Source organism: Stegodyphus dumicola, chromosome 5 (genome assembly GCF_044657685.1).
Source record: "Stegodyphus dumicola isolate Sdum_Otavi_A_Nest chromosome 5, ASM4465768v1".
In the NCBI taxonomy this organism is placed as follows: domain Eukaryota; kingdom Metazoa; phylum Arthropoda; class Arachnida; order Araneae; family Eresidae; genus Stegodyphus; species Stegodyphus dumicola.
Window position 1 is genome coordinate 178,477,041 of NC_140772.1, and position 13,251 is coordinate 178,490,291.

The window sequence follows — 13,251 nt, forward strand, 5'->3', positions numbered from 1 at the left end:
ACTTCGTTTCCAGGAACAAAATGGACTCTGATTTCGCAAATTTTCAGCGTTCAAGCTCTCAGTTACCTGTAAATGTCTGTAAGTAATATATGTTGTTTTGATTTTTTTTTTTTTTTTTTTTACTGTAGGCTTCTAGAGCCGCAAATGACTGGGGGGGAGTCTTATCCCACGAAGTAGATAGGTTTCGACTTCCTGTAAAATTAAAATTATAATATTCGGCTTCACTAAAAAAAAGAAGTTAAAAAAGAAATAAAATGATTGATTGTGGAGAATTTAAAAAAAATAAACAAGTCTTAAATTTTTTTTTAAGCAGATGCACAGCCTAATTATTTAACTGTAACCACTACGATACCCCGCAGGGTCCTTGGAAGGCTGAAAGTAAACATTTATAACTATATTGTAACGACTTTGTTTCGTATGCTATAAAATCAGGTAACTAAAAAATGAAAATATTAGTTTGCAGATTTTGCATCTGCGTGAAACAGCAGATTTAATAACAGTAATTTAACTCAAATCCGTGTATATATTTTACTTTTAAGCAAAGTATATATAAACCCAGTTCTTTTAAATTATATTGAAATTATAAACTCATATAGTTTAAGCAACAGATTATTCATTTATTTAGTTAAATGATTAATAGATACATTAAAAAATTCTCTTTATCTGTCTCACTTAATTTATTCGATATGCAGATTTAAATATAAAGCTGCATAGCTTATATGTGTTCTCATTAGTGTGTGTTTATAGTTGTCGTTGTCGTGTGTTAGTCATTGATAAAAACGAGTAGGTACGACTTGATATATTTACTACTTATTTATTTAGAAATCCTATATGTCAAACCTGAATTTAGATGAAAAATTTGTATGATTTTTGTTGCATATGAAAATTTCAAATTTTATTCTTAGCTGTTATTAAAACGGAAATATTTCTAAATAAATTGTGACAAAATAATTTAGTTGCTAACGCTACATATAAACAAATAAAAGGTGGGCTTTAGTGTAGAATTGGGTGCCCCTTCGATTGGCAACATTTAAAAAAAAATTTTTGGCGATGAAACCTCACTTCTGGTTACCACGGTAGTTTTAACTTTGTTTTAGCTTCCTGATTTTATTTAAATGAAAATAGATTGATTTGTACATGGACATATTTAAGGCAGTGCGCAATGCCTAGTTTGTGCAATTCTAGGATGTTTTTTCGAGTAAAAACAGATCGATGTGTACCTGTACACAGATCTTGTGCAATTTTTCGACTTCTTATTTTGGTTTTGTGTAGCGGCCGTCTTGAAATTGTGACTTCCTGGCGCCGATCTTGGCGTCAAAAAAGAATCGCCAATAAACAAGGGGCACCCAATTGTAAACTTTTACCAAAAGGTGTTCTGAAATTTTTAAACTTTAAGATTCAAGTAGATTTTATGTGCTGAGATTATGAGTAGTAAGCAGATGTATGTGGTACAAAATGTGAAGCAAGTTATAATAAATTATTTGGTCTATGAGTATAACTAAATTTGATTTTATAGTATGTCAGTGGTTCGGTTTGTTTGGTTTAGTTGATTATGGCAAAGCATGCCAATACACACTTTCTAAGTGAAATCAGCTCATATCCTGGTTATACATGAGGTCCTGGTTATACTGACAACAGAGGCATAGTTAGGGTTTTCAGTGCCTGGGGTAACTGAAGATTTTGCACCCCTTTCTGTGTGCTTTAGAATAGAAAACATTTAATTCTAAAATTTCTTAACATCAATATCGCACCCCCTAGTTGCTGCACCTGGGGACAGAAGTTTTCCCTTGCCCCAAACTAGCTACACCGCTGACTGACAAAGACCATGCAGCCAACTTATTCACTAAGAACTAAACCCAGGCTGAACTACCAGTGTTATCACCTGGCTGCTGGCGGGCCTAGTACATCTGTGAAAGTTTCTGTTACGACTATAGATTATTAAATTTTATCTCTGAATGTGTGATGAGCAAGTAAAAGTATAATTTTTATCCGATCAGAAAATTGCTATAAATTAATCGGTTAATCTTTGGATTATGGTAACTTGGCGATTTTTTGGCGACCAATCCTGCTACAGCAACCTGCTAGCTTTTGTTTGGACGGCATTTTGTTTTTCACGAAGTAAAGGCATTTTTTTTTTTTCTTTTTTTTATATATACTCAACGGGTCGACGTAGAGAACTCTGCGAAGCTACTGGTTAGGATCTGTACCTAGGCAGTCTCGGCCACGGGGGTATAAAATTTATGAACTTGGTGGTTCTGAAGGCTCTGGGAAAGGTCACTTATTGGCCGGCCCCGGAGTCTGGCACGTCCTAGCGCGGCGTGGTTCTAGTAACCCGGGGGTCTCCCCCGGGGTCGCTGGGTAACGTCCCGCTGCGACGGGCTCGCCCAAGCGACTGGTAGGAGCATTAGACGACCGGTGCTGCCTGGGGTTGTCCCCAGGTGGTGCGCTGCTCTCCTGGAGGGTAATAGTGGAGGTTGAACCACCATGATGTGCCCAAAGGGGGAGTGGACCCGGAATGAGATTGAGTTCTCGATACGGGGAATGCCCTAATCTTCTTCTTCTTTCCAACAATCTGCTAGCCGAATTACGCTTATGCTAGAACTTTTATGGAACAAAAGTGCTTAATCATGACGAAGATTAAGTGCGAGGAGAAAGTGCAGAATCGCAAACTGCTTGCCGTGTTTTTAAGAATTGCTCATACACGGATGGTATCCATGTACAGGTCGACCTATTTTCACTTTAAAAAAACATCCCAGAATTGGACAAAAATGGCATTGTGCACACTCTTGACTTTATTCATGTACACTGCTAAAGTCCTAGCTAGTAACCTTTATCGCCTTACCAAAATATCGCCAAACTACCTGTTACCATATTCCAAAGATTAGACAATTAATCTTTATGGGGTAAAAATAAACAATGAAAAGAAAGTGGGTTTGGATAAAAGATTTACAGCAGCAATTTATTTTCCACTGAAGTTACTTGTTTGTTTGTATATGACAAAGTGCATAAAAATTATCTGCCTAAAATTTAGTGATGCCTTTAGGCAGGTAAGTATGTATGTTACTGTCTTCAGTAACACAAGATTAAAGCTGTATATGTTAAATAGCAATTTAATTTTATAAAATTTTTTAAGTTTAATGTGAACTTTGAATGGCATATTCATGTGCATACAAATTAGTTTAAATGTAAGTGCTGATTTCCTGTGTTTCCAAATGTTTTTTTTTTAAAGGAATTATTTGAATGTTGTTTTGGATTTTTTAAAAATAAAAAGTTAAATCTATAAAATTAATTTAAATACTTTTTTTTTAAAATCGTGTATTTTTTTTATTATCTCTGTTGAGGATGCAACTTAGTCTCCTACTGTGCTATCAAGTCTGGCGATTATAACTAATGATATTAATTTTTATTTGATAAATGATAGAGGATAAAAGAATAAACTAATTGACTACTTTTTAATTCTTGATGTGCCTAAAAAATTATATTAGTACATAAATATTATAAACATTTAAATTTCATTGTGATAATTTCTTTATATGATCATGATTGTCAAAATATATAAGTAACAAAAATTGCATAATTAAATTTATCATTTGTTAGCAGGAACTATGTCTGGAGTTTTTGTGAAGCGAGGTGTTCATAAAACATTCCTGCCTTGGCTTATTCAGAAATGTAAGAAATGTATATTAATAGTTTTCCTTCTTTACTTTTTAATGAAAAATAATTATGTTATTTTATATCATTTATTTATTTATTTTACTTTATGATGACCAATTGAAAATAATTTGCCTGTTAAAATTAATTCACAAATCTCTAATTTGTACATTTAATAATAAAGCATGTTTCCATAATGTATCACATGCATTGTTAAATGATATTCAGTCAGTACGTATAAATTAGCACAACTACTTTAATAGAAATTTATAAAGTTTCAAAATGCATCAAACTATGGCAATCTCATGCATAACAGTTCTTCAGGCAATTTTGCATATGACAGTTTTTCAGTTTTATCAATGAGCATCGTCATTTTTATATGCATTCTTTTTGTTGTATTCCAAAGGCATTTTTTTTAGATAAATCATGATATTTTTTTCTTAAATTCAATTTAAAACACATGCTTGTGAAAATTGCCTGCATTGGAGGGAACTAGATTAAAATTTCTGCAGGAGTGCAATATGTTTTTGCAAAATCATTAAAGGGACAGTTTTTTGTAAAATGACACTTTTATCTTTTTGTAAAATGACTGAGAAATTTCCATTAATGCCAAAGAAAAGAAAGCCTGTTTGTAAGTAGTTTTATTGATTTATTGGGAGGGGGATAAGTACTCAGTTAAAGCATAAAGGTCTCTAATAATAGTAATTTGCATGTATGTAATAAATAATTGTTTATAGTTATCAGTTGTAATTATTTTTCTTGTATAAAATTTGACAATCTGCCAAGGTGGTTTCACTAATACATAAGTATAATTCAATCTACCATTTGTGTAAAGCAAATCTTTTTCAGGAAGTGTGTGGACATATTAAAAAGTCTAACATTTCTAAGTGAGTTGTAATTTTATATATGTATGAATGTATTCATGTATATACTATATATATATATGTGTGTGTGTGTGTGTTTTGTGTAATAAAGTTTTTATTCCATTATTGATGTATGCATATGTATTTTTTAAAACATGCACAGAAATTTTTCTAGGATACTTAAAACTGGATATTTAAAACTGTGGAAATTAAAAAGTTGTATGGTAATAGAAGCATGCTTTTTTTTTTTTTTTTTTTTTTTTTAAATTCATAGCTATAAGAAGGAAATTACTATAAAAATTTACTTTTAATGTATAAGAACCATGATATCCCATATGCATAATCTATTTAAAAATCCATCGTAATAAACTACTTTTATAATTTATATGTATCCTAGAAAAATTTTTGAGCTAATAGGTGTGATAATATGTATTGATAAAATTATTTCCATATTTTTAATATAAATTTAATGTTTATTTTTAGCAAAAAATGTTACTACTGTTCAAGCAAAACCAAAAAAATTAGAAGTTTTCATTGATGACAAGCTAGTTTTGGTGGATCCAGGCACCACTGTTTTACAAGTAATTTTGCAGAGTTTATATATGCATTTTTTTAATCATATTGTCTGGATTGTATTTTTTGTATGTTTAGCTGCATCTATTTAAAATTTTTTACTGAGCTCTAACATAATGTTACTTAAAATAACTTATTTTTTAATAAGAACTGAATTTCATTCTTATGAAACATGCATGTACACCGAGTAGGGGGGGGGAAGTGACAGTTTCCTATATGTCTTACTAGTGGGCTGATAGACAAAATTCAACTTGCATTTTTCCTTGAGAGTGTGATGTTTAGTATATATATATATAGAGAGAGAGAGAGCATTAAATGTCATATTGATTTTTTTTCATATTGTACTTCTCAAATTATGCCAAATTTCCAATTTTTTTTTATTTAAAAATTAGGTCTGAAACTTTTAGCTCCCCAGTATTAAAATTTGGTACATATTTATTAATATCTATTTTTTATTAACCTTATTTGATTCCTTCTTCCAGAATTTAAAACTTATCTTCAAACCAAATGAAATTTGCTTATTTTTAAAGATTTATTTTTTAAATTTGTGTTTTTAAGTAAATTTTATAAATTTTTCAAAAACATTTTAATTATTTTGAATTATAATGTATAAAATGCTTCCATCATCTTAAAGTGGATGTATTGTTAGGCATACCTGCAAAAATATTCTCAAAGAGTTTTTTTATTCAATATTTCCCAAGATATACATGAGTATTGGGGCATTTAGAAATTTGGCTTATGTGTTGTGAGCAATAATAACACCAAATGTGGTTTACACATTTTATCATTATCTTTAATGAATTTAAGTTATTTTGAACCTTCAATTTTCAGATAATCTTTTACTCAAGGAATTCTCATGCAGAATTTATTTATTTTCGTTTGTATTAATAATGCGTAATAAATATTTCTTAATAAAACAGGAGAAGCTATTTTTTAAATTTATTAAAAACATTAATCAAAAGTTAGCCTTTATTTTGCTTCATAAGAGTAAATTTTTATGTTCACTATTTTATTATCTGCTATTTTACTTAGTTTTATATTTTTATATGCTGTGAAATTCTTTTGCTGATTTCAAAATTATACATCATATATGCATTTGTCAAACAATGTATAGAAATAAAACATGCTGTCTTCTACTCAGGGTTGGCATTAATCATTTTGCTGCTTGTTGCAGTCTGTGAGTATTAAATTCTGCTGTCAGTGCCTCTCATAAATACTAAAAATTTTGAAAAAGCTAAATGTTTATCCTCAGTGCTTCCTTAACTTCTAAAGCTTTAATAACCCTAAAGTGCTGCCTAGTGCAGATGCACAAGTTGCACTAGTTCTGTTGCCAGCCCTGTTTCTACTACAGAAATGCTTTTTATGCTTTTTATTTTCTTTTCTGTGTGTTGAAAAGGCAACAAATAAAAATGATTTTGAAGCTGTTTTATATCCTGTTATTTATAAGATTTTTCTGTTGTTTTATTTTTGAAACTGTTATTTATAAGATAGTTTGTGGCCTTTACTGCACAGTAAATTTCTTGGACCTCTAATTACCATCAAAGACCTTCTTTTATTAAAAGCAAAATATGTTTTTATGTAAATATAGGATTTAAAATAAACACATTTTTAAAAGTCTTAATTGTGATTTTCAAGACCTGAAGTCTAATTATTATGCAAAGCTTTGGTGAGTTTCTGGTTTTTTTAGTTTAGAAATTTGCATATAGAAATCATGCATAAGTTAAGTTGGTTGGTTATTTAAATATGGCAAAGCACATGGAGACTATTTCCCTGAGAGAAAGAATGCCTCCATGGAATTCCTTTTAGGCAATTTTCCCCCCTTTTTTTTTCTTTTCATTTTAAGGAAAAAATGGCTGATATTCATGTTGAATATGGGGAAAATAATGGAAAATAGGAATATAACTTTCTCATCTTTTCTTAATGGTCTACTGAAAAATGTATTAACCATGCTTTACAGTATTTTCTCTTTTAATACAGAATGCAGTTATCAAAGGCATCATAGCAAATGCTGGGTGACAAAGTATTCTTTTGAAAAAAAAATGCTATTCAAATAAATAAAATTAAATAATAATAAAAAAAAGCATTGTATGTTTAAAGTACACAGTGTGAATGAATAAAAGAAATCTTTAAAGTAACTATTTGAAGAACTATAACTCAATCATGCTATTCAAATAATTAAAATAAAATTCTAAAAAGGAAAAAAAAAAGTCTAAAAATAACAAGTGTGATTAAAAAATATATGAAGAAAAAACAATACTTCACACCATCCTTCAGAATAAAAGGGAAATTGAAATAGGTTGCCAAAAAGTGAGAAGCTGACCAAGTGAATTACTTATTCTTGGTGCAAAGTTAAAAAAGTGCACCAAGGTAAATTTTGAAATAACTGATTAAATTTCACACAGTTTGGTTTTTAGGCATAATTAGAGTTGTAGAATTGAAATATAACAACAACAATAACAACAACAACAACAACAAAAAAGGCATGCCATTTCAGAAAAAGTCCAATTTTATATGAAAAATGCAATTTGAATTACGTCAGTCAGCCCAGTAGTTTATGCAAATTCAACAGCAGGCAGTATAGTTTATAATGTAAGAATTTAACCTTAAGCCTAGCAGGGCTTGCATTCTGTTATGGTCACCTTGCTCGCTGAGATTGGAAATCACACAATCTAAGACAAATAAATAAATAAGATATTAAACACATAAAATAGTAAAAAATTTAATTTAATTTTGGGTGAGATAAGTAGAAAGGAAGGGGGAAGATATGTTATTATTTGAATAAAGAGTCTTCTTCCACAGAAACGTCAGGGGTATCTTCTTTTATCTCTTTTTTTTTTATTCTTAGTGTCAGTCAACTGTCCTTGAGACACATTGGACCTCTGTTTCACTTAAATTTTTTTGTGATTTCCTGGTTGTTGCATTATTTTCCTTGTCTTCTTTGTAAGCTTCATAACTTTCTGGAAAATCGTAGTGTGATTCTGTATGATCCTGAATCAGGAGATGTGGAATAAATTTTGAAGCAATTCAGTGCATTTCCAATTTCTCAATTAAAATGTGATGACATGATTTAATGGGTTTTGTTCAGTTGAGATCATTGGGCAGCTCAAACAAAAATCAGTTTATTGTCTGCTATCTTTGAATCATGTAAGCCATCCATAGCAGTGTAGTATAATTTAAAACTACCACTATAAACCTGTTTCAACATTTAATGGGTTCTGCCAAATTTTTTCCGAGTAAATGCAATTGCTCAATTTAAAAAAAATCACAGAATATATGCACTAAGCATTTAGATAATATGGTAATAAGATTACTTGCAATTTACATGTATAGCAAATGAGAAAAATCTTACCAAAAATGTTAACATGAATTACCATGCATCATTGCATTATACGTCATTCTGAAATCTTTTTGGTATACTCTTTCTGATAGTTTTGTAACTTTTTGAACCTTGTAAGTACAGTCTTTGGGATGTCACACTCATCACAGGTGGCCTACTTTGTTAATTCGAAGGCTATAACAAAAAACCAAGACTAAACCATAAGGAGAAGCAAAGGAGTAGGATGTAATGTGCTTGTTACACATTTGAAAAAAAAAACCTTTGATGAATGATATGAATTCTGACTTAACCATTTCCTACTTGCATCATACCGATGATAGGTTTTTTTTTTTTTTTTTTTTTTTTTTTTTCTCCTTTGGGGAACTGTTATACTGCAAATAAAACTTGCCAAATTAAAGAGAAAAAGAGTTTAGTAAGTTTAGATTTCTGTATAAAAGTCAAACTTTTTTAAGGCAAAAATTCTCAAATTTATTGTGCATGTTTAAAAAAAAAATGAAAAGCAGATTTTCTTTTTTACAACCAGTGTACCAATGAGATGATGTAAACAGAAGTAAATGAGCTAAGAAAATTTAAGTATCTTGCCTGCATTTATTTGCATAATTCTTTGTACACCAGATCCATTAATTTAGAACCACCTGCGAGGAAAAGTTTGAAAATGATGGCTGTGCCTTTTAGTTTCTTTTTCAGACATTACTGTGAATAATGTTTCTATAATTTCAAAAACTAAAATTATCCTATTTTAAAAGGAATGATTGTTATGATTTTGATGTAGAACCCATAAAAAATCAGCAAAATTTCATACTTCGAAAAAAAAAAAAAAAAAAAAAAAAACACATTTTAGCTTATTTCCACATTCTTCAGTCTTTTTTAAATAAAAGAAATTAAGAACCACAAAACAGCTTGTAATTTATACTGGCTGCAAAGAAATAAAAATCACCAAACAATTTATTTCAGAGAACATATAAGAGACTTGCAAAATATGCCTTTGTAAAGGCCATTTTCATGAATAAATTAAATCTCTCTTTATTAGAAGACCACTGGAATTTTGCATATATAATGTAATACACAAGTGGTTTTATTGTAGAAATTCCTTTATCAAGATATCTTCCATAACATATATTTGTAGAGTCTAGGTGGTTTAACTTCTATCTGTATACTGGAGTAGCAGCAAACTACACAGGAGAAGGGTTCACATACCCTTTATTAACGCTTTAAAATTTACAATGCATCAACTCGACACTAACAAACTTTGCCTCTACTTGGGCAGTAACTGAAAGTCAGATAATTAACACTAAAAGTTGATATATTAACAAGTAATAAAACTACCTTACAGGGCTCAGCAAGATCCCGTAATTTCAACCCCCTTCTAAACTAGTGGCAGAAAAGCAATGCATTTAAGTCACTTGAACCAGCAATAAGCAAACGTACCTATAGCAGAGACGGCAGCTAGAGCTTAACTTTCTCTTTCTGTTACCGAAACTCGGCTTTTAACTACTTCCTTCAAAATAGAAAATTTACATTCGTTCACGCGCACTACAACATTTAACTATTCTGGCACTGACAATTAGGGAAATGAAGGCTTATAGGAAAGTTTCAAATAAAACTTTAAATTATTAGTTAAAATAAATATAAATCCCTACATATTATAAACTTCACTTTATCATTATGACCACCTACTCAATAATATTTTGCAGGACTTATGGCCTGCAAAACAGCTGCAGCTGACCTTGGCATGGCTGCTACAGGTTGTTGGTAAATGACTGGAGCCAGGTTGTACCAAATATCTCAGCAGGGGTCATGCAAAATTGAGGTATTCAGACATGGTGGTGTTTGAGCTCTGAGCTGTCTCTCCATGACCTATGTGACATCCCAAATGTGCTCTATTGGTTTAAGGTCTGGCAAGTTAGATGACCAGGACAGTAATTGGAATACATCCTTATGTTCCTTGAACCACTCATACAACTTGAGTCTTATGACATGGGGGGGGGATTGTCCTGTTCGAAGATTCCATTTTCAGTTGGGATGACAAACACCATGTGTAAGGGTGCAACTGATTATCAGTTATGTTCAGATAGTCTGCAACTTTCATGGTCTATTCTACCACAGCCAAGGGCCCCAGAGCTGCCCATAATAATATCCCTTAAAACATACCACCACCACCAGCCTGTGTATGACCGACCTACTGTACATGGGAAGAGCAACTGTTTGCCTGGAAGACTGTGTATCCTGACACGAGCATCGACGTGATGAATGAGAAATTGTGAATCATCTGAGCAGAGAACTGTCTTCCATTTTGTCCTTGGTCCAGTCTCCAGGTTTTTAGGCCCAATGTAGGCATAGTTGACAATGATGCTTGGTCAACAGAGGCAAACGATTGTGGCATCTGCTTCACAGTCCCATATCCGAAAGTGTCTGCTGAACTGTGTGTTCCAAAATATTTGCACTTGGACCTATATTGTTTTGGGCTGTTAGCTGAGACACTGGTGCCGATTTTGCTGTACCAAGTGATTGAGTTTCTATTGCCCTTTTTCTTTGATGATGCATGGACGTCCAACACCATGGCATGTACTGCTGATTTCACTGTCATTTAATCACTTTTCATAAATATTACCAGCCCTGCAGATTCAGAGATACTCATTCTGAGTCTTTCAACCAATTACAATCTGCCCTCTATCAAATTCTGCACCCATTTTCATCACTCGTAAAAGTGCAAAAATGATTCCTTAACTTCTGCAGCAGCAGTTCCACCCACTTACCATTCCCACTTAATCACATGCACTCCATGACATCCAATTGAGGTCATTGAAAAATGTGGGGATGGTCATAATATTTTAATTCGTCAGTGTAGTTTTCTGTCTGTATATCTATATCTCTAGCTATCTGTATATGTATCTAATATCTAATATGTATATATGTATATAGCTGTCTGTATATGTATCTAAGGTTTATAGTTATTCTAAGAAATAAAAGTAAAGAAGTTTTATTCTTATACAGTAAAAATTGTATGAGATATATTTAAAATTTGTGATCATGTTTCCTAAAAATTCAAGGGTTGCACAAAAATTAAAGAGTGAAGAGTTTAAATTTGTATGCAAAGAAAATTAGAGGTATTTCTCTGTTAAGATGATACCACATAGCACCCAACATAAACATTGCCATGAAATCTAACTAGATTAACAGCAACCTTAATAATACATAAAAGTTTATGAAAAATAAATTAATTTGTAATTATAGTAATGTTTCATATAATGTAATTAGATAACAACAACCCTAATAATATGTAAAGCTTTATGAAAAATAAATAAATTTGTAATAATAGTAATGTTTCATATAATGTAATGTGCAATATTACAAAATGTGCTCAATGGCACATATCTACAGCAAATATTTTTGCTTAAAAATAATCAGAGAATTGCAATAATTAAAAATTACATACAATCTTGGCATTGTGTAGATTAAATATTCCAGAACTATTCACTTATTCATGACATGATGTAAACAGGCTATTACATTTGACACTTTTGCTACTGACACTCATTTAACGCCAAAATGAAATATCAGCTTAGAAAAAAGTTTTTCATGGTAAAAAGTTAGACAAGCATTCATGTACAGAATGTAATGAAAAATTTTGATGAATATAATTTTTTTTAAAAAGGTCGTATTCACAAAATTTTACAGAATTCTTGGTCTAAAAAACAATAGTAGACTTCAGTATTAGCTTATAGCCAATCTGTTATATTATTTGCATAAGTTAAAAATAATAAAAATTTTCAATCCAATGAATTTTTTTCTGTGACTGTTAGATTTTGATCATAATGTAGTGAAGCTACATGTGAAAGTTTTTTAACCTTTTAAACTATAAATTAAAATGTATTCAGCAGAGAAAATGCAACAAGATTTATAAATTGGAAAAAAAAAAAAAAAAAAAAGAAAAAAAGTCACATAACAGTAAATCACATAAAAGAGGGTTTGTATGGTTCCTAAAAGTCCTCAAGAGTCCTTAGGTTTTACAAAAGTGATTTTTGATCCTTAAAGCTCTTTAATTTTAGCTAAAATTGGGCAAAGGTCCCTTAATTTTACTCATTTGACATTTCTATCAATTTTTTATGACTGCCATTTTGAGTGTGAATTAACATTTTGGAGGAATAATTTTTGAAAGTTCATTAACAAATATGTATTTGTTGGGTTCTTGTTTGAATTCATTCTACTTCTAATATAAATGATACGTTATTAGGCACGAGGCCTTACCTTGATTGAAATATAAACATTTTGAAATTATTTATTTTTTGCAACTGAAGAGTTCATAAAATATTACATCAAAAACAACTTTTCCCTTTTTGAGATATGAATTCTTTTGTTATGCAACATTAAATATAGCGGCTTATCAACATTTATCAATTTTAAGACCAGTTTGTATACAGAACTTTTGATTCAAAGATTTGCAAATTTTTTAATTTTTTTGCCCCCAACCGTTTACATTATAAGTAGCATTAAAATAATGATACTATTTTTAAATTTCATTTAAGAAATTTTTACTATTTTTAAATTTCATTTAAGAAATAGTAAAATAAAAAACATTTTTATTTTGTCCCTTCACGTTTTAACATGATGTTAATTTTTATTTTGGTGCCTTAGGAATATTTTGATGCTGAAAAATAAACAAGATGATAAATACTGTAAAGCACAGTTTCTGAAGCATTTCTTAATGAAAGCAAAAAAGCTATTGTAATTATTTTTTAATTAATATCATTTGCCTTCTTTTATATTTTTTCATGATAAGATTATTATTATTATTTTTTTTTTTTTTTTTTATTTACCCAATTAATT

At 30.5% G+C, this 13,251-nt stretch overlaps 1 protein-coding gene across 2 annotated transcripts in view; it reads left to right on the top strand.

The window, feature by feature from the left end:
- The first annotated feature begins 346 nt into the window (after positions 1–346).
- ND-75 (NADH dehydrogenase (ubiquinone) 75 kDa subunit) overlaps positions 347–13,251 on the top strand; it is an 82,387-nt gene continuing 69,482 nt past the window's right edge. The window contains exons 1-3 of one of the 2 annotated variants that reach the window (XM_085817431.1): positions 347–432; positions 3,601–3,669; positions 4,998–5,095. In XM_085817431.1, the coding sequence (XP_085673557.1) occupies positions 3,606–3,669; positions 4,998–5,095 (162 nt within the window). In that variant the 5' untranslated portion in view covers positions 347–432; positions 3,601–3,605. Of the gene's footprint in view, positions 433–3,597; positions 3,670–4,997; positions 5,096–13,251 lie in introns of both variants that reach the window. The other variant, XM_085817430.1, reaches the window with a different exon arrangement.